Here is a 19,052-nt window from a genome sequence, read left to right as displayed (position 1 = left end):
TAAGTTTGCCAACAACACTAAACTAGGAGGAACTGTGCACTCCCTTGAAGGTAAAGAGGCCTTACAGAGAGATCTGTATAGGCTGGAGAGCTGGGCAATCACCAACTATATGAAATTTAAAAAGAGCAAGTGCTGGGAGGAGGCAATCCTGGTTATTCATACAAATTGGGAGATAAGAGGCTGGAGAACAGCCCCATGAAAAAATATCTGGGGAGCTGGGTTGATGGCAAGTTGAATATGAGTTGACGGTTGGCCCTGGCATGTCCAGCCATGTCCTGGGGTGCATCAAGCACAGCATAGCTACTCATCAAGGTAATTTTCAGCCTATTCTACCTCATGCGGAGTTAGGAGGTAGTGAAGGTGCGTTTAGACACAAGGAATGTGAACTGCAGCATGTCTAATATTTTTGTAATCATTGTGACCTCAATTAGTACTTCTGTCTCACCACATGAGTGTCTAACAAAATCGTGATTTTTTTTTTTTTTTGCAAATGTTCTTAAAAGATGAAAAGAAAACTTAAATAATCTCCACCCTTCAAGCATGTTTGTAAAATTAGTAAAAAACATCCATTTGTTTAGGTGTTTGATCTAGATACTAATATCACACTAAATACTCCATTTGACAAAAAGATGCAAAGGACAGCACCTGGAGGTAGGCTTCGATGACTTCTATTTTACTGCATTTCTGTATTCCACTGTTACCCATGGGGAGGCAATAACCTGTGCCTACTTTCATCTTTGCATGGAGTAAGCAGTGATGAGCAAAATTTGTCAGAATCATTCAGACTTCTATTTATAAGAGCAGAAATGAAAAAGGATGAAAATTAATGAGGAGAAATACAGAAGAATGTATAATAAAAATCAGTTACTGGGTTGAATCAAAGATTTATATTGCTTGATATTGTGTTCCTCACAGACACAAAAATGCAGAATTGTAGGGAAGAGTGAGAGGACTAGATAAGTGTATCTGATATTTCCTCTAAGTACTTCTCCATTTTGCAACTGAGCACATTTCTGAACTGAAAGGTGTTTTGTTTAATGTGCTTAGTGAGTTTCTTCCACTGATTTGTTTGTTTCCCTCTTGCACTTATGTAAACTTAACATTCACAACCTTCTGCATTTTGGGGAACTCATTAGAATATATGTGTCAGGCTGAAGTGCCATCGATAGGGGTGGTGGCACATACAACAAGGTGAACAGTAAGTCACCAGAAGTAGACAGCATTCACCCGGGAAACCTGAATGAATACAAAGATGAGATCACTAAACAACTGAAAGTTGCCTGTAACTGTTATTTTAACATCTGTGCACTTCAGGGAACCAGATCTTTTAAAGTCTTTCATGGAGATCTAAGGAATTGCATACTGGATGCCCACTATGAAAACTACAACCAAGTGTAGCAGTAGTGGAAGCATGGATAAATATGATATGCAGAGGAAGTTTCAATACAGCTTTTGTAAAATAAACCCTATCTCAGAAACCTAAATTTTTTGATAGCATCAGAAGGCATAAAAATATGTTGGATATAGTTAACTGAGTTTTCAAAATGCAAGTTTTGTATTTTGCACTGCACCCTGCAAAGCTAAGCATCATTTTAATACAAAGAAGGACATTGCATGAATAAAAATTAATAGGTGAAAAAAGTCTCACAGTGAAATTTTTGGTGTTCTATAAACATCTCTGTTATGTTCAAAACTGTTCAGCATGTTCAGAAATTATCTTAGAAAGGATAAAATTTGATTAATAAAACTAAGTTATTCAGGATATTAAAAACAAGGAATGACTAAAAAAATCACTTACGAGAAGATCCTTACGAGACTGGATGTCTGGGCAAAAAAATTGCAAGTAGATAAGGTAAATGCAAATTCAATCTAATAAGAAAAAATAATTGCTCCCTGATATATAAAATAATGTTTTTAAACTTCCACTGGCCAATGAGCTTCTAAGATTCCAGTAACCCACTGTAAATAAATATGAATAAAATCTAAGATATGCATAGAAGATTTTTGCAAACATGATCAGAGACATGAAACGTAATGCTGGTGAGAAAATTAAAGTAGATTGTACATTTAGTTTAATATATCCTTTTTCCAGTCCTGTTGTTTTGTTTTGTTTTCTTGTTATAAATGCATTAAGGTTGGGGACAAAGGAGAGAATGACAAATACCAGAGAAGAATGGGAACTGTTTAGACAGTTTTCGAAAAATTATCCTTAGTTCTTATTGAAACAAAAAGCTGTTTGGTTTCATTGCATTCAGCAGGAACTTCCAGAATTTTATGTTGTGGTGTTTTTTGTTTTGTTTTGTTTTGTTTTTCTCATTAAAGACTTAATATATGAATTAGAAGCTTATACTTATTTGCCAGCTTTCTTTTTTTTTTTTTTTTTTAATTAATCACCAGAAGCCTGGGGTTCAGGGATGTCTTCCTAAATGCAGTTAGAGCAAACAGCCATATTAGTTGTAAGATGGCACATTTTAATTTTATAAACGGAAATGTATTGCCTGAAGCTGCAGATGGTTGGATGGCTAACTATGACCTTAACAGTATGACCACTAAATTTCTGAGGAAATTAATGGGAAACATACTCTCCTGTGACATATGGTCCAGTTTAAAAATTGAGTTTACTGAATTTTAGACAGATGCACAGACATATTCTGCTGAGAGAATTCTAGAGCTTTCTGTACAAATTGAATTGCAATGAAATTAAGTAAGAACATGGAGTTTACCCAGATAAAAAATTGAGAATTCTGATCATGCATAATTTTTAAAGTACAGCAGACAGTCAATTAATCTACTCCAGATTTATATCAGCATTGTTAAAAGAAGGATTCTGTCTCCTTTCTCTAAATGTTTCACTTACAAAACAATGTTACCATTAAACACACTGGATACTTATAAGCTTTCCAGAAATAGCAGCAAAGGACTGAGTAACCCTATGAACATTTTACATCAAAACCTTTTGCATTTCAGATCATAACTAAGGCCTGGAAGGGTAACCAGAAAGTAAAATCTAACTGATTCAAGCCATAAAAAAGGGGCTGGAATGGTAATGTCTGACTGGGAGATTGTTGGTACTTTGAATATTGATGCATAGTGTATAAAACAAACTTTCTCTTTCTAAACCTATCTAACTATATATGAAGGATGTTATAACATAGTATTATTGAAGTACATTTAAAATTCTTTGTGAACATTTGCAGAATGTCCTAACTTTTACTAACGTAAGTATGCTAATGAAGTTTAAAAAAAAAAAAAAAAACACACACACACACAAAATAATTAATTAATTAAGTACGTTCAGTAAGGACACAGAACTTCCAATAATAAATTATCTCGATTTATCGTTTTGGTGACAGTGCAAAGATTGCAAAAAAACCCAACCCCAAAAAACCCACACACACGCCCCTCTCCTAAACCCTAAAGACCATACAGTTGAACTAGAAGTAAATTTCTAAGTTTGAGATGAACGAGAACCTATTGGGAATAAGGATCGTTGTAATAGGTAGCAATTCCTATAGTAGCTATTTTAATTCTTCTGTCTCCAGCAAGAGTTTACAACTCCCTGTTGTCATACCACCCTGCTAAGAAATCTTCAATTGCTGGCTGGGAGGACTTTATTCCTAATTAGTTTCCCTCCCAAACATGACTGTCAAAATAATTGAACTGTTGAATTATTGATCTTGATTCCATTAATTATGAGTGCAAATAAAGTATTTAAGCCAACATAGTGTTATTTATTTTCCTTGTTCTGCTGCAGTGTAAATCAATGTGTAATCTCTCAAATTATTGAAAGGTACTGAAAAACTGTCCAGTACTTTAGTGATGCCCTCTGTGACTGTCTATTTTGTTAAATTAAACAAAACCAGAGAACCTTCCCAGACACAAGAACTCATGTATTTGTACAATTAAAATAGTTGAAATACTTGAAATAATCTCTAACATACTTCTTGGGCTTGCCAACTAGCATTCTCCCAAATAATTATCAAGCATGGTCAGGAGTCAGTGTGGGCAAGTAAGCATTCATAATAGGAAGTTTGAATAATATCTCCAAAGAGGCCAAAGGATGTATTTAATAGTATGGGTACAAGCCATTCCATGCTAGCTGGCTTCACTGCCAGGAACTGTTCTGAAAATGCTTAATGTATTAGCAAGCCTTCACAGCCCTGTATTCCACTGTCAGAGTGGAACAGATATCAGTGAAAGCAGTCATCTGGATTTTAGCCAAGGTATCCAAATAGAGAAGGTAGCCTGGTTGAAAGCACCATAAATCTAGAGAGTTTCCTCTGCGAGGAGGAATGAACAATATGAAGGGCCTAAGTCAGTTTCTAAGCAGTCATTAGCTCTGATTGTTAAGCAAACAAATACTTTCCCATTTCTGAATGTGCTTTTGTTCCCAGGGAATCATGCAAACTATAGAGACTATTAAATACTTGCTAATTCCAAACTTGCTGTTACAGATATTGATGTGTCTGTGAAGATGGTTTTATACGACCAATGATAATTGGTTTGTAAAATATAATGGCTTTGCTGGGAAATGCATTTATTCCGTCATCATTACCTAGCGAAGTATAAAGTTTATTTACACTTTGAAGGAATGTCTCATATATTTCCCCTTTTCCAAATATTTGATAATTCGCAGTTTTCTTCAATACTAGAAGACAAGTTTCTTATCTCCAAATCCACTAAAAATGTCTCATATTGTCAAGACAGCTTAGGAGCATTCACTTTGAAAAAAGTATTCTATAGCATAGGGATGCAGTTTGTTTCTCTCAGAAGTTGAACTAATAGGCCTTATGGGAAAAGAAGAGAAAATCTCGGATCACATGCATTTCTGAAAGATTACCATCTTAGGAAAATAAGAAAATTGGATTTGTAGGCAAATGTATTTAGACTACTATAGATATCTCTGTAACAGCACAAACTTTTTTGACAGGAAAACTGATGAGTCCGTTGTTTAGATGCTGCAGTTTGCAGGAGTGTCTGATGTAATCACAAACTGCATCTGATGTGAAAAATGCCATCTAGAGAAAAAGCAGATTTGAGCTGTTTAAGAACAACTAGTAGTGGATGACTGCACATATATACATCCTTTATGAACTGGAGAAATGTGATGTGCTTTAGTGATTGACAGAGACATTGACTCTGCTGTTGATTTTAAAGTTGTTTTTTCTTTTAAATCAACTATCTCAGTCTTCTTCTCTTTTTTCATTCTTGTCTATATTATCTGTTTCCTTGACACTTTGAGGTAAACGAAGGAATCCTGCTTATTATAACAAATTTCAAAATGAGTGCTGATTGAAGTTCAGTATTTTTGTACTGCTTGACTTCATAGGACAAAAATAATTATTTAGAAGTAAAGTAGTAACCTACATTAGAAAAAATATTTGGATAAAAAAATATCAAACAGTTGAATAAGTAAAACAGCTTTTATGAAATAGCAAATAACAAATAATGAAATTTTTGAGATGAAATAATGAACTGTTATTGAAGATATTCCTAGGATGTCCAACTGTTATTTAGTTTGAGGACAAGAAATTTCTTGCAACTTTATAATGCATTTTTTTTTGAGAAAATTTGCATTTTTGTACCCAGATTCCCCATTAAATGTCTTTCTGAAGTACAGTTATGTGGTTGATTTGAAGTATATAACATCCTTTAGAAATTTTGTATGATAACAGACACAACAAAGGAAAGAGATGCATAAAACCTGCCTCAGTTGTTATCCTCAGTAATACACTGATGGCTATGTATGATATTCTTAGTTAGTTACACATGGGTTGCATTTCTAAGAGTCAAAGAAAATAATACCATTCCTCTACCTACCAGCCGACTTACATGTTCCTTTTCAGATTTCAGACTGAAGTTAATTATGATACTTTGGAAGTCAGAGATGGGCCAGCTAACTCATCACCATTAATTGGAGAATATCATGGAACACAAGCACCCCAGTTCCTTATCAGTACTGGAAATTACATGTATCTGCTGTTCACAACAGACAACAGTCGTTCCAGCATTGGTTTCCTGATTCACTACGAGAGTAAGTCTGATATTCCTCTGATAGATTCTTATTTAATTTTCAAAATAACATTCAATTTGAAAATGAGCAAATGAATGTGAAGAAAGAAACTTCAGTAATTGTGTTTCTATAAGAACAAATTATGTTTACTCCATGCTGTACTGATGGATAGCTCTGAAACTATTAATTTATTTTGAAAATTTTTTATTCATGAGTCCTTGTATGTTATTCAGAATGTTTATGGATCTAGGTGTTTAATCAAATGGAGAGTAATTTTAGAAACTTGACCTCTCGTTTTCTCTTTCTCTGGTTTTAATACACTTTTGCAATATTGAGCAAGACTAAGCATTATCCATTCCAGAATGTAAATACATGAAAATTAATATCTTCATGTGAACTACAGAATCATTATAATAGCACTTTCTTTTAAATTAGGTACATAAAATCACATATTTTAAGCTTTCTGAAATCATACTGATCTTTATATGATAGTAAGTACTTAAGTACTCACTTAAGTACTGAATAAAGAGACCTTATGTGTTTAGTGTGGTTGTACTAAACAAATAACATTGTTTTTATCAATTGTCACGTTGCTGCTACATTTTGTAACATGGTCCTTAAATATTTATGTTTTTGACTTTTATTTTAAGTCCCCTGTCATGTAGATGTCTTTTGTTCTCTTAAAACTTAAAACAGTTAATAATAAAATATCTGCACTACACATTCAAGAAGAAGGTCTAATTATGAAATTACTTAGAAAAATGTTTGTGAATTCAATTTCTATCTTTGTTGAAAAATTTTTTTTCTCACACACAACACTAGATTTTTAGTGCTATTACTCTAGGTAGTCTGATAAATGTCAGAATTAGATTTTATTAGTGCACTTTAAACCTTCGAATTGGATTAGAACTCTAACAAGTAAAGATGACAGAAGGCTAGTAAATGATCTTTGTCTTCTTTTACATGTAGTTCCTATGCATGGAATAATAACTAAAAAAAAAAAAAAAAAAAGCCTTTTATGCCTTTTCTATAAAAAACTAATACATTTCTAATCTTAAAATTAATTTAAAAAAAACCTAAAAATGTGGGGTTTAGGCTTTTCTGAACACATTGACTCCCTGAATAAAGCATCTTTTCCTTTCTGTAGAAGTAATGTTTAAAAGGGTGGCTAGTCATTTGCTTAGAAATGACTTAGAAATGACAAAGAAGATTAAATTAAGAAAAAGAGTAAATGATTTTAAGTTCTCAGTTTCAGGAGATTTTTTTTTTTTTTTTGTGAATTATATTTTCCATTAAATAGTTATCTGAAAACTGAATTTTAATTGATATTAATAAAGAAGTTAATGTGCTTTCTTAGTTACAGATAGTGACTGCTGTTTCTCTATTAATTTATGTCACTATGAATGACATTCAGCTGGCAGATTAAACATTTAAATTTAACTGTCGACATAGAACTGTCTAGAGCCTGAAGGTTACATTTTGGGCAATGGAGATTTATCTCCTTGTAAATTTGCTGAATAAATTGTTCCCATTTTCCATGACTGGGATGATCAAGTCTCTTTTGATTATGAAAGGAGCTTAAAGGCCAAACAAGCCTGCAGACACATCAGTGGAAGCATCTTAAACTGAAGTTGAATCTAGCCCGGAATGTCCACACTATAGAAAAAAAATGCAAAACAAACAGAGATTTTTTACCTGTGTCCAACTGCAATGGTTATGATACATTCACCACGCAAGTTGTACAGGGTATTTCAAAAAGATGGACCCAATTTGAAGTCACTATATCTCTGAAATTGAAGGGTCTTAATCTTGCTAAAAATAAAAAGCTCAATATAAGCTATACAGAGTTGCTACTGAGATGACAGGAATATTCTATGAAGCTAGAATATGCCTGTAATACAGCTTTAAGGAAAACGTGAACTGTTAAAGGTACTTCAGATGTTAAGGTAAGTTGTTAATTCCCTTCCTTAAATGTCTGTAATTCCACTTTTTGATGACACTTCTAACATAGCTAATGGAAGGCAGTATAGTTCGACTCCTATGCATGTAAGCAAAAAAATAATAAATTGCCCATAATATTCTTTAAATAAAACTACTGAAAAAATAGTCAATATTATCAAGAATAATTAAACTATATTCTTTTGACCTCCTTGCCTCATATCTCCCTGATTTCTCAACTTCCCTAGTTATGTGTTTTTTGGTTCTTTTTCTTTGCAGCTCCTCATTCTGTGAAGTAGATTGTGCAATCATAGTCTTTTTCTTAAACCAAACCAGGTAGAAATATCTTTATCCACAGATTCTGTTAATGTAAACCCACCTATTTTTAAATTTATCTCTCCTTAAACCAGAAAACATGATCATTTTCAAAGGAAATTGCACAATTACTTCTTAAATCCAGATAATTTATTTTAAAGTCTGTGTTTCTTTATGGATTAACATTCCCTTCTATACTAAAATTTGTTTTAAAAATTGAACAGACATCATCGTTATGCATTGAGACAGCAATCAACCCATATTACTGTGTGCATTAGTGTGTATTTGATGAATATTACAATTCTCTTCCATATTATTCCAAAATTCCAAAATTATTTAAAGATAAAGATCACCTATTTTTGTAAAAACTTTCCTTTTAGGTCACTGTAAAACTCTAGTAAAATTAGTGTTGTGATTTTCCTTAAATGGAATGTTATCGATAGTAAAAAGATAAATGTAATACTTTATTCAAGTTCTATAAAAGTAGGTATTTGTTTAGATTGGTGTGTGGAAAAGAACTTTTTAGATTCACAAATATTCAGTCTTCAAGATCATTCAGACAACCCACAATCAGTTTTAGCAGGGATAGCATAGAAAAAAGGTACTTCCTTACACTTTTTCGTTTAAAGAAAAATCTCTTTAAAAATCTGGATGTGAAGAAAATATTTCATAAATTTTTCGCTGGCAGGACACACTCAGTGGAAAAACTATTCGGAATGTTACAGAATAACATTTTGTTTCAGCAGTCAATTTTACTTCAACTAACACCAAGAACCAATAGAAAGCCTGAATAGGAAAGGTGATTTTTGTGGAAGTGCTCATGAAATAGCAGAGTTTACGATTCTTAAGAAATGAAAGAATGAGGCAACCCAATTGTGATCAAGTTGGTGGTTTTCCAAAATCTAAACTTCACCAAACTTGAGAAATTGGTAGGTAGATCTTCTTGGAATGAATTCTTGAAGTAATTTATAAAAGAGATGATATAAGGCATAACAACAAACTGTATCTTTTGGAGAGAAAGAAAAAATACTATCAATTTCTGTAACTATTTAAAAATAATTTTTAATGATGTGTAAACAAAAAGCTAATCATGTAAATGTTGGCTATAGTCACGTATTGATATAGATGGCCATAAAAGAATAACACAGATCTCTCAGGATAAAATCAGAAAATCCAAAGTGCGTATTTGTTACAGAAGCAAGAAACAGAAAGACAGTAACAAAAACTATCTATAAATATATTCATAATAAGGGGGAAAAAAATAGGTACTTAATAAAAATCTAAGCAAACATCAGATGTTACAGGAAAGACTGAAAGTTTTGTTTCTGTTTTGCAACACTTTCAGAAAAGCTTAATTTTGACCATGTACTAAACACAATTAAGTGAGCATTCACAAAGTAAGAATACAGCATATGGAAAAAGGGTATTATGCAATATTGAGATAATTAAATATATTTTATTCATCGGGGACTGTTGAAATTCCCTGTGCTATACCTAAAGGCAAAGCAGAAGCAGTGTCCTCTCCATTGAAAATTATGTCTGAAAATACAAAACTCTAGGGAAGTTTCAAACAATTGCAGAAGGGCCAACATGTTCCAAAGAAAGGAGGGGAAAAACAAACAAACAAACAAAAAATGATGAGGACCAGAAGAATCAAGGACATTAGTTTTGCCTCTTTAAAGATACTAGTGTCAAGCTGATAAAAAAGGTGATAAGGAACAAATTATTTGTATTTGATAAGAACACATTATGTCAAACCAATCTCTTTCTTGTCAGGTTAACTGCCTTTGTAGGTTTGGGAATGGAAAGGGAAGGAAACAGCTCTGTGTTGACATTCATAAGGCTTTTAGAATTTTCTTCAGAGAAAATATTGAAATTTGGTATAGACAAAATTATTATGGGTGCAACAAGCACTTCAGCGAGCACTGGAAAATGTTGCCCAGAGAAGCTGTGGAACCTCCATCCTTGGAGATACTAAAAATGCATCCAGACATGGTCCTATGAAACCAGCCCCAGGTGAACCTTCTTGAGCAGGGAGCTTGGACCAGGTGACCTCTGGAGGTTCCTTCCAATCCAAACTGCTATGTGATTCTGTGGTGCTCTGAACAATTTTGAAAACTTTTATGCAAAGAGTGGCCAGGAATTAGTAGTTCACTGTCTAACTCAAATTTGTAAGGATCCTACTGTGATCTGGCCTAGATCCAAAACTGTCTGATATTTTTATTTAAAATTTTAATAATAATAAAAAGAAGAACACTTACAAATTTTGAGGATGATTCCAATCTACAACTATAGCAAGCACTACGGTGGGAAGGGTTAGAATTCAAAACAAGGTAGATGAACTGAAGGTATGGGTTGATGTAAATTTAAAAAAAAAAAAATCAAATTCGATAAAGAAACATGCTAAGTATAAATGGGAAAGGAGAAATAGCATGCACAAATACAAATACAGTAAAAAAGGATAAGGTGTTTACATAAAACATAAATATTCTAGAGAAAAAGGTAATGCAAAAACTTGAACCTTCTGACTTGCAGTAAATCACCAAAAAGAAAAAGAATTACAGAAAAGTATTCTAGGAATAACTTCAGCCAAAGACTGTTCTCTTAAGATAGGCAAGATTTTATCTGTGTAAATTTTAGCTGAACCATGCTTTGAAATGGGTCCCAGGGAACAGGCCCTGTCCTAATTTAATTGTGTGGCTTCTGGTTCTGGTTTGTGGAACTGCATTCTGACAAGCAAGCACGTATTCCAATTCTTTAAAAAAAAAAAAAAAATCTTTTCTAAAAGCAAATTCCACACTGTTCTTCCATAATTGTCAAAATAAGCCTACCTATATGATCAACTCTTTTATTAGGCAATATTCTCTTACTGTCCAAAAAATTGCTTTTGTCATCTGCCTTATTGATGTTCTGAATGAATCTATACTGTTGGCAAAGAATAGCACTCTAGCTTCCAGCTGAAACATTTCCATTGTTCAAGACATTTTTGAGATTCTTTGCAAAATGTAGCAACCACTTCATAGCTAGCGTGAATGCGTAGCATAGTGGTTATGGCACACAGTCATGTTTTCTTTCTGTTTTTCTTGCTGAATTTATTTTCTTCATGCATTTTGTGCAATGAACATTCTTTAGACAATCTCTTAGCAATCTTTCACTTTAATATTCAATTTTTCTAATGTTTTTAACTATCTGATCCATGAAGCACAAAGTATAGATATGTAATATATTTGATTATGTAGTATATAAAACTGTATAGCTGTTGTATGCTTCATGCATTGCAGCAACAAATTAATTTCCTCTTTAGAGATCTAATGAGATCTAATGATTAAACCAGTCTCTAAAAATCACTTATAATTTTAAATGTTTGCAAAATATGCATTTTAATAATCAATGAAGCATCTAATATAGCTTAGAACAATAGGCTGATGAATGTTTCATGAAATGTAAATATTGACAGAGTTAAGTTCTTGAAGCGGGCTGTCCATATTTTTCAATTATTCAGTGATGTACAAAATTTTTTGTGCTGTTTACTTTGAATTGTTTGCTGTGTTCCTTTGGAAAGAGAATGATTAAATTATAAGATAGAATTATCTGCTCATCTAATTCCCATAGCTATATGAAGTGAAGTGGAAGGAGTATTTTTCAAGGGAGCTACTGAGCATGCTCTTCTTGAGAAATGTTGTGTTATATAGAGTAAAAGAGAAAAGACATGGTTTTCACCCAGACTTTAATCTTATATTTACTGAGCCAACTGCTATGAATAGTATTTAATCAACTCTTTCCAATCATAAACCCCAAATTTAACACTGTGGTGCCAGAATTTCTTTTATATCATTCAATATTGTCTTTTTGCAGTCAGGACTCTCAGTAGCACCCACTATTAAGCTTGTCTTATGTTATCTCCTATTAAGGAAGAAAAAAAACCTGACCTTTGTCCAAAGAAGCAAATAAAAATTATTTCTTTACAGCTATGTTTATGGTTGCTAAAACTTACATATTGAATATTTTCCCCTGAGAATGAAGCTCTGTTGCCTAAGCTGACTTTTTTATTCATACAACACCACTATTTCAATCAGTAATGTGGATATTGATAGGGTTCCTACAGCTTTTGTTCTCCTTGCAAAAATTTGAAGCAACATAATCAATGTAATCTAGAGTTATATACTCAAAAAGAAACTGATGAGTTTACCTGTTATATGTGACTCAGAATCCCAAAGCTGTTGATGTGTTCAGGCAGGGGTGGAAGGGTGCCCTAAGAGGGAGGAATTTTAAGAGCGCTACTGTGGACTTCTTCTACTCTGACAGACCCCAAAACACGAAGTATAGTTTATCTGAAAAAAAACAAAAAACAAACACAAAAAAAACCCTAATGTGCATCAAAGATTTCATGCATAATTAATGTTTATTTAGGGCACATACAGTGCAGAATATTATATACTTAAAAGGGTTCTTTGCATCTATATTAAGAAATTTAAGCCAGGTCAAGGGAATCTAGAAGTGCACTCTGTCAGCTAACATGGCACATTTACATGAAAAGCATTCAGTGAAGTCTAGAAGAAAATTATTCATCTAGAATTTAAGTATGGCAGGGACACCTCATGAAAACTACATCATAAGCTTTCAAATCTGAATTCTAACTGAGATGTAAGAATAGCTGGAGGCTACAGGGAATATTTCTCTGTGTAAGCCAGAGCCATTATTTATGATATTTTTGTTTGTAGTACTGCTTCCAACTCTCGTATCTATGATTTTAAAATCTTTACTTACAAAATACTTTTTTTTTTTCCTTATTCTTGAACTGCTCCTACTTCATTCCTAGGGTTGTGTGGTACTCCTGGATAAATAAAGCAGGGTAAAAGCAGTAAACTGAGACTATAGCTTCCACAGAAACAGTTATATAGGCAGTTTAGAGGTCCAGCACCTTCAGGATGTGTTTAGAGGCCTAAGGAGCTAATAAATGCGCAACACACTCTGCTACAGAGAATTTTGTGCTGTCAGCAGTTGGCTTTGAGGAAGGAACTTCTTTGGCAAAAAGTAGACTGGGGTCATGCTAGAAATTCAGATCAGCTGTGAGGAAGCACGTAAAATCTTTAATGACCTCCGGAAAACTAATCTTGTTCAAGGCTCTCACAGCATCTATGAGAGATGACATCATCCATATGAAATCATGCTTACAGCATTCTTTTCAACCTAGCACTGAAATACTGAAATTAATGTGAAGATTAGTGTGAAAATACTCAGGTTAATGCAAGGGCTGCCAGAGTTTTGAGGTGGATACATCTAGATTTTATCTCAAAAGCCAACAAGTAATTTTAAACTCAGATGTTCAGCGTAATTCAAACAGATGCAAAGCAGGTATTTTTTTCAAAAGAAAGTAAATCAAAATAATTGCCTGCAAACAAATGTTGAAGCATTTATAAGTGGTTCACTCCCTGCACACATATACTTCCTGTCACTTTTGCACAGTTTTTTAAACAAGTCAGTGTTTTTTGGGGTTGCAAAAATCTCTACATAGTCTCCTCTATGTCTCTCTGTTATCTCTGAGGCTTGACTATGTGTTTGTTCCCTGCTGTTTTCAGCCAGCTTCTAGATTTACTTTCTTACTGCAGGCTTCATGCTGGATGTGTCCTTCATATCTTCAGTTGCCTTTTTATCCACCACAACTGTCATTCTCAAGGTTTTCCTGTGGCCATGCTCAGCTTTTCGCAGAAGAAGGAACAATCTCCCCATCCACTGAACAATGTCCCCATCTGTCTAACTCAATCATTCTTGTTTCCATGTACATGACACACTGGAACAGATGTAAGCATCAGGATGTTAATTATGGGTGTGCTGCAGGGTGACCTTTGTGAAGATAAGCCATAGGGTGCCTAGTGCCAAACACAAATGGTTCCAGCCAGCTCCAGCGGACCCACCACAGGGCACAGCTGAGCCCATCAGCCAAGTTGGTGGCACCTCTGTGATAATGTATTTAAGAAAGTGCAAAATGCAGCATAGGTGAGTGAAGAAAAATAAAGTGTGAATAACAATCCTATAAATGCCAAGGTCAGAGAAGAATGAGATGCTCCAAGCAGATACTCCACTGCAGCCCATGAAAGAAACCACAGTGAAGTGACTATCCACACTGCAGCCCGTGGTGAGCACCATGACAGAGCAGGTGGTTATTCCCTGAAGGAACCTGCAGCTTGTTCAGGCCCACGCAGGAGCATGTTCATGCTGAAGTACTGCAGCCTGTGAGAAGGACTGACGCTAAAGCAGTGGAAAAGTGTGAGGAGGAAGGAGCCACAGAGAGTAGCTGTTATGGACTGTCCACAGTTCCCATCTCCCATCCCTGCCATGCCACTTGGTGAGGGGTGAGGAGATGGAGAAGTTGGGAATGAAAGAGTGACCTTGAGCCTGGAAAGAAGGGGTCACAGTGTTTCAGTTTTTTGTCTTTGTTTCTCACCATCCTTTTTTATCTTTAATTGACAGTAAATTAAATTAAATTTTCTCAGATTGAGTCTTTTTTGACTGTGATGGTAATTGGTAAGTGATCTCTCTGTCTTTATCTCAGTCCATGAGCTTATTCATCTTATACTCTATTTTCCCCTGTACTGTTGAGTTGGGGGTGGTGGTGAGTGAGCAGCTGGGTAGGGGACTGGCAGCTAGCCAAGGTCAACCCACAATACACAGTAACAGAAAATAAACTCCTTTCATCCCAATAGAGTAGTTATTTTGTTTCCTAGCGTGTGTCCATTATAGCTCATTATATGAATAAGTTCCGCAATTGTTTGCTGTCACTATAAGCATAATGGATAATGCTCAGTTGGTGAGCCTCCATTTGATAATTTGGGGTTTCTTTTCCTTGTTCAGTGTATAGGTCCAGGTTTATTTACCAAACACTACTCGATCTCTGCTGTAAGACATAATTGCTAATGACTCCTTATGTCAGATAAAAGTTATATTTAAAATAAAATACTTAATTTAATATTTAATAAAGTAAAAGTTATAACCTTACAGTAACTGTGCGAGCTGTGTTCCTTGTTTTGGATTCATAGGATAGTATCTGTAGGAGTTAACAAGTAGTTTCTGAGTTCACCAATTGCAGTTTTTCAATGCTGCTTTTTGCTAAGTCAAATAACTGTTACTATCACAAAGGAAAGTTGCGTTGTCCCACAGCATCAGAAGGTGAGTAGATGAAACGGAATAATCAGATATGACTTATATACTAGCAAAATACTTTGAACCTTAATATCTTCCCACAGTTTTATGTGTTTGGTGCATTTGTTGGCTCTTTTATTTATTTATTTATTTTTCATTATTTGATAAAATATACTTTACAGCTCTAATATTTTTCTAGTTCATTTGGGATTCTCTGTTCTATGAGTCTGAAAATCGAAAACCTGTGCTCCAAGTCAGTGAGAACAGCTAGAGAAAGTGCTTTATAGCCTACCTCAGTTCTTAGGCAATGCTAACAAGTACCTTCTTGGGGCTCTTTCTTCTTCCTGTCTTGTGTTTTTTTTGGTATTTTTTCAATTTACTATCTTAAAAAAATAAATAAACAAATAAAATCTGTGTGTTTCAGGTCTTACTCTGGAATCAGATTCCTGCCTCGACCCAGGGATTCCTGTGAATGGTCATCGCCATGGTAACAATTTCAATATCCGCTCTACCGTAACTTTTAGCTGTGATCCAGGATATACACTGAGTGATGAAGAACCACTCGTATGTGAAAGAAACCATCAGTGGAATCATGCATTACCCAGCTGTGATGGTAAGTGCCAAGTTCTTCAGATGGCAGCTTTAATCTCCAAGAAAATCAACATCCTATTTTCAAGAACTAATCAAACTTATCATTGCTACTACCCCCCTTCAATTACACCAAGATCCATACATTTCAAAAATTATTTTACTGTTAATAAAAGCTATACTTTACATCTCTGTATCAACTTTCTGTCACATACTGCAATGTACAGTGAAATTTATAGGCATGTATTCAGTAACAGAAAAATCAGAATTTTCACAGGGTGCCACTGCTCAACTGTGAATGAAAATGGTGCAATACATGTATTATTTTCAAAGCAAAGCAAATACATTTAACTTACTGTTTAAACTTAAAATGCTAAATACCTAAATGATAGCTCAAAATTTAGAATACTCACTACCAAAACAGATCATTAAAAGCCTATGTATTTAATTTTACTGACATAGTTTTGTTTTGAAATTTGGTTTGTTCATTAATTGATTTAGGGCATGTGCTTTCATGAAACATTTTTTAAAATGCTAAACTGTAGTAACCAATATTTCCATGCTCTTTTTTTTATATTTTTTTTTCTAAGTTATTTTTCTATGAAACACAGAATCAACTAGTGTTTTTTTGTGGAATGCTTGTGTAGTTGCCACAAAATCTCTCTGATAGAAACTGCAGAATATTATGCCCAAATGTAGCTAAGTATTTCAATAGGGATAGAACCCAGCTTCGCTGAAAATTATCCATAACCTCCTTTCATTAAACTTTCTGCTAAAACTTCCTATGTATCCCTTCTGACTGCTAAATTATTTCCTTTAAAAGCACGTTAGTCTTGATCAGGCTTCTTTCTTGTTGAGATATAGCTGTGTTCTAAGGCAGTTGTGAAAGATCCATGTGTGAAGGGAGAAGACCCAAGCCTATACCAATAAAGGCTCTTGTTTTTGTGAATTACTTACATTAGTGAATTTGCGACTCCTTTTTCAGGTCCAAGGTTTTAATTGACTACAGTGGAATGTCAAAGGGCAAACTTAGATTCAGCAAAGTATTTTAGTTTCTAACTCTGTTTTAAACTGTTTTGTTAAATCTGAGTAGTTATTCTCATTCAGGCTTCTAATTCTCACTACAGCCTTCTGACCTCATGTACAAAACATTTAAGCTACCAAACAATTATTATATAATTAAAAGCTCTTTATTACTACAAAGCAAACTAATCTACCATTCAAACTCATTCACCTTGTAAGCATTACAACTTGTTCCTCCTTTGCAAGGACAGAAGCAAACAATTGATTTCAATTGCCTTTTTTGATCAAATTTTAGACTATATTTCTGGCACAGCTGGTGAACTTTGGAGTGTTACAAATCTTCCTATAAGCTCTAATTTTAAAATGAGCAAAGCATTTTTAGTATTCTCCTGTTGGTTTTATGGATTCCTTATGCTTGTTTGCCTTCCTGCGATGTGTTGAATAAAACTATTGTAGTAATCTTAACTTTGCATAGTATTGTATTCTTTTTCAATGTACTTTGTACTAAAAATTATGAATGCATTTTTGAGTTAAAAGACCAATATTCATCTATTTTGTTTGCATATGAATGTTGAACTACAGAAATATGTAACTAATTTTCACTCCTTGAAAGAGTCCTTATTTCCCAGGTCCATCACCCACTTTAGCATAAGTGTGTAACAGAAAATTTCAAGCCTTTCTAGAGTAGGGTCTCTGGGCTAGTAACACGTAAGGGTTACATTCAGTTTCTTCTCTTTTTTCCTCAGATATTCAACTACATTGAATTAACTAGTCTAAAAAGACAAAATAAAATTCATGTTCTTTTAGGTAATCATTTTGATAGCATATTTGCATTTTGAGACTCAAAGAGTTGTGACCCAAATTTTTTGATTGTGACAGTTTTGACTGAGTTTGAAATGAACATTTTGTAGTATCCTGCAGAATATTGCTCTTCTCAAAGTTGCAGCTTCAGAAATTAAATCAGCGAAATAAGTCCCTAGGGGAAAAGCGTGTTGCTTTGTTTCATGCCAACAAAGAAGAAAAATAACTGTGTACAGAGACACATTGCCTAAGTTCCCTCAAAGTAATGTGTCATGCTCAAAAAACTATAATCTCAAGGTGGAGTGTGAAAATAATTTTCCAGGGAGAGCTAAATAAACATATTCATTTACCTATCACAGAATCACAGAATGGATTGGAAGGGACCTCAAAAGATCATCTAGTCCAATCCCCCTGCCAGAGCAGGAACACTTAGATGAGGCTACACAGGAAAGTGTCCAGGCGGGTTTTGAATGTCTCCAGAGTAGGAGACTCGACAGCCTCCATGGGCAGCCTGTATTTTAAATTGTAAACTTAAAGCTATGTAAATTATTTGCAAAATTTTAGTATCTGCTTTAAGGAATGTTGCGCAGGTAAATATTTTCCTTCCTTCTGTGGTATTTACAGAATAAGAAGGATTTTGAACAAATGTATACTACTGTTCATTTACAACATTATGAGCCTGATATCTGTAATTATTTTACTTGTTATTAAGTAGTGTTATCAATCATATGTTTACTGTGGTTTTATCCATGTACATTCTCATTCATGCTTATATGCCGAAATACATTTATGCAGGGAAATCCATTCCCTTTCCTGCTACTTATTTATAAATATATATAACATATAAATTCAAAAAGCATTAAAAACTTAAACAAACACTTTAGCTATAATGCCAGTATGTTTGTATGTATATGTATTCTATACATACATTTACATGGAAGTAGTGTAAGTTTATTGAACATTTTGTCATGTATATTCGCAATATAGTTTATGGTAAAGTATATCCCTCTATGTAAGGGAGAAAACTAAAAGCATCTTAATGCTTTGTTGTTTTATTGTTAAATATTTAGACTATTAAAATTTTAAAAATACCAAATAAAAAGCTGGACAGCAACAGATGAATGAAAAGCACATCCATGCTGTGTTAATAAGATCAGTGAGTAATTCAACATGCAAATCTTAAACTTTAATTAATTTGCCATGCAAATTTGAGCAGCCTAGTTTAGCAAATGCT

At 34.0% G+C, this 19,052-nt stretch overlaps 1 protein-coding gene across 2 annotated transcripts in view; it reads left to right on the top strand.

The window, feature by feature from the left end:
* The window catches only part of CSMD1 (CUB and Sushi multiple domains 1), a 1,084,328-nt gene that overhangs the window by 819,336 nt on the left and 245,940 nt on the right, over positions 1-19,052 (top strand). For both annotated transcript variants that reach the window (XM_065056058.1, XM_065056057.1), the window contains exons 17-18: positions 5,847-6,034; positions 15,831-16,019. In XM_065056058.1, coding sequence (XP_064912130.1) covers positions 5,847-6,034; positions 15,831-16,019 — 377 coding nt within the window. The remainder of the gene's footprint in view (positions 1-5,846; positions 6,035-15,830; positions 16,020-19,052) is intronic.

Source organism: Columba livia, chromosome 3 (assembly GCF_036013475.1).
Source record: "Columba livia isolate bColLiv1 breed racing homer chromosome 3, bColLiv1.pat.W.v2, whole genome shotgun sequence".
Taxonomy (NCBI): Eukaryota; Metazoa; Chordata; class Aves; order Columbiformes; family Columbidae; genus Columba; species Columba livia.
This window is presented reverse-complemented; position numbering and strand designations above follow the sequence as displayed.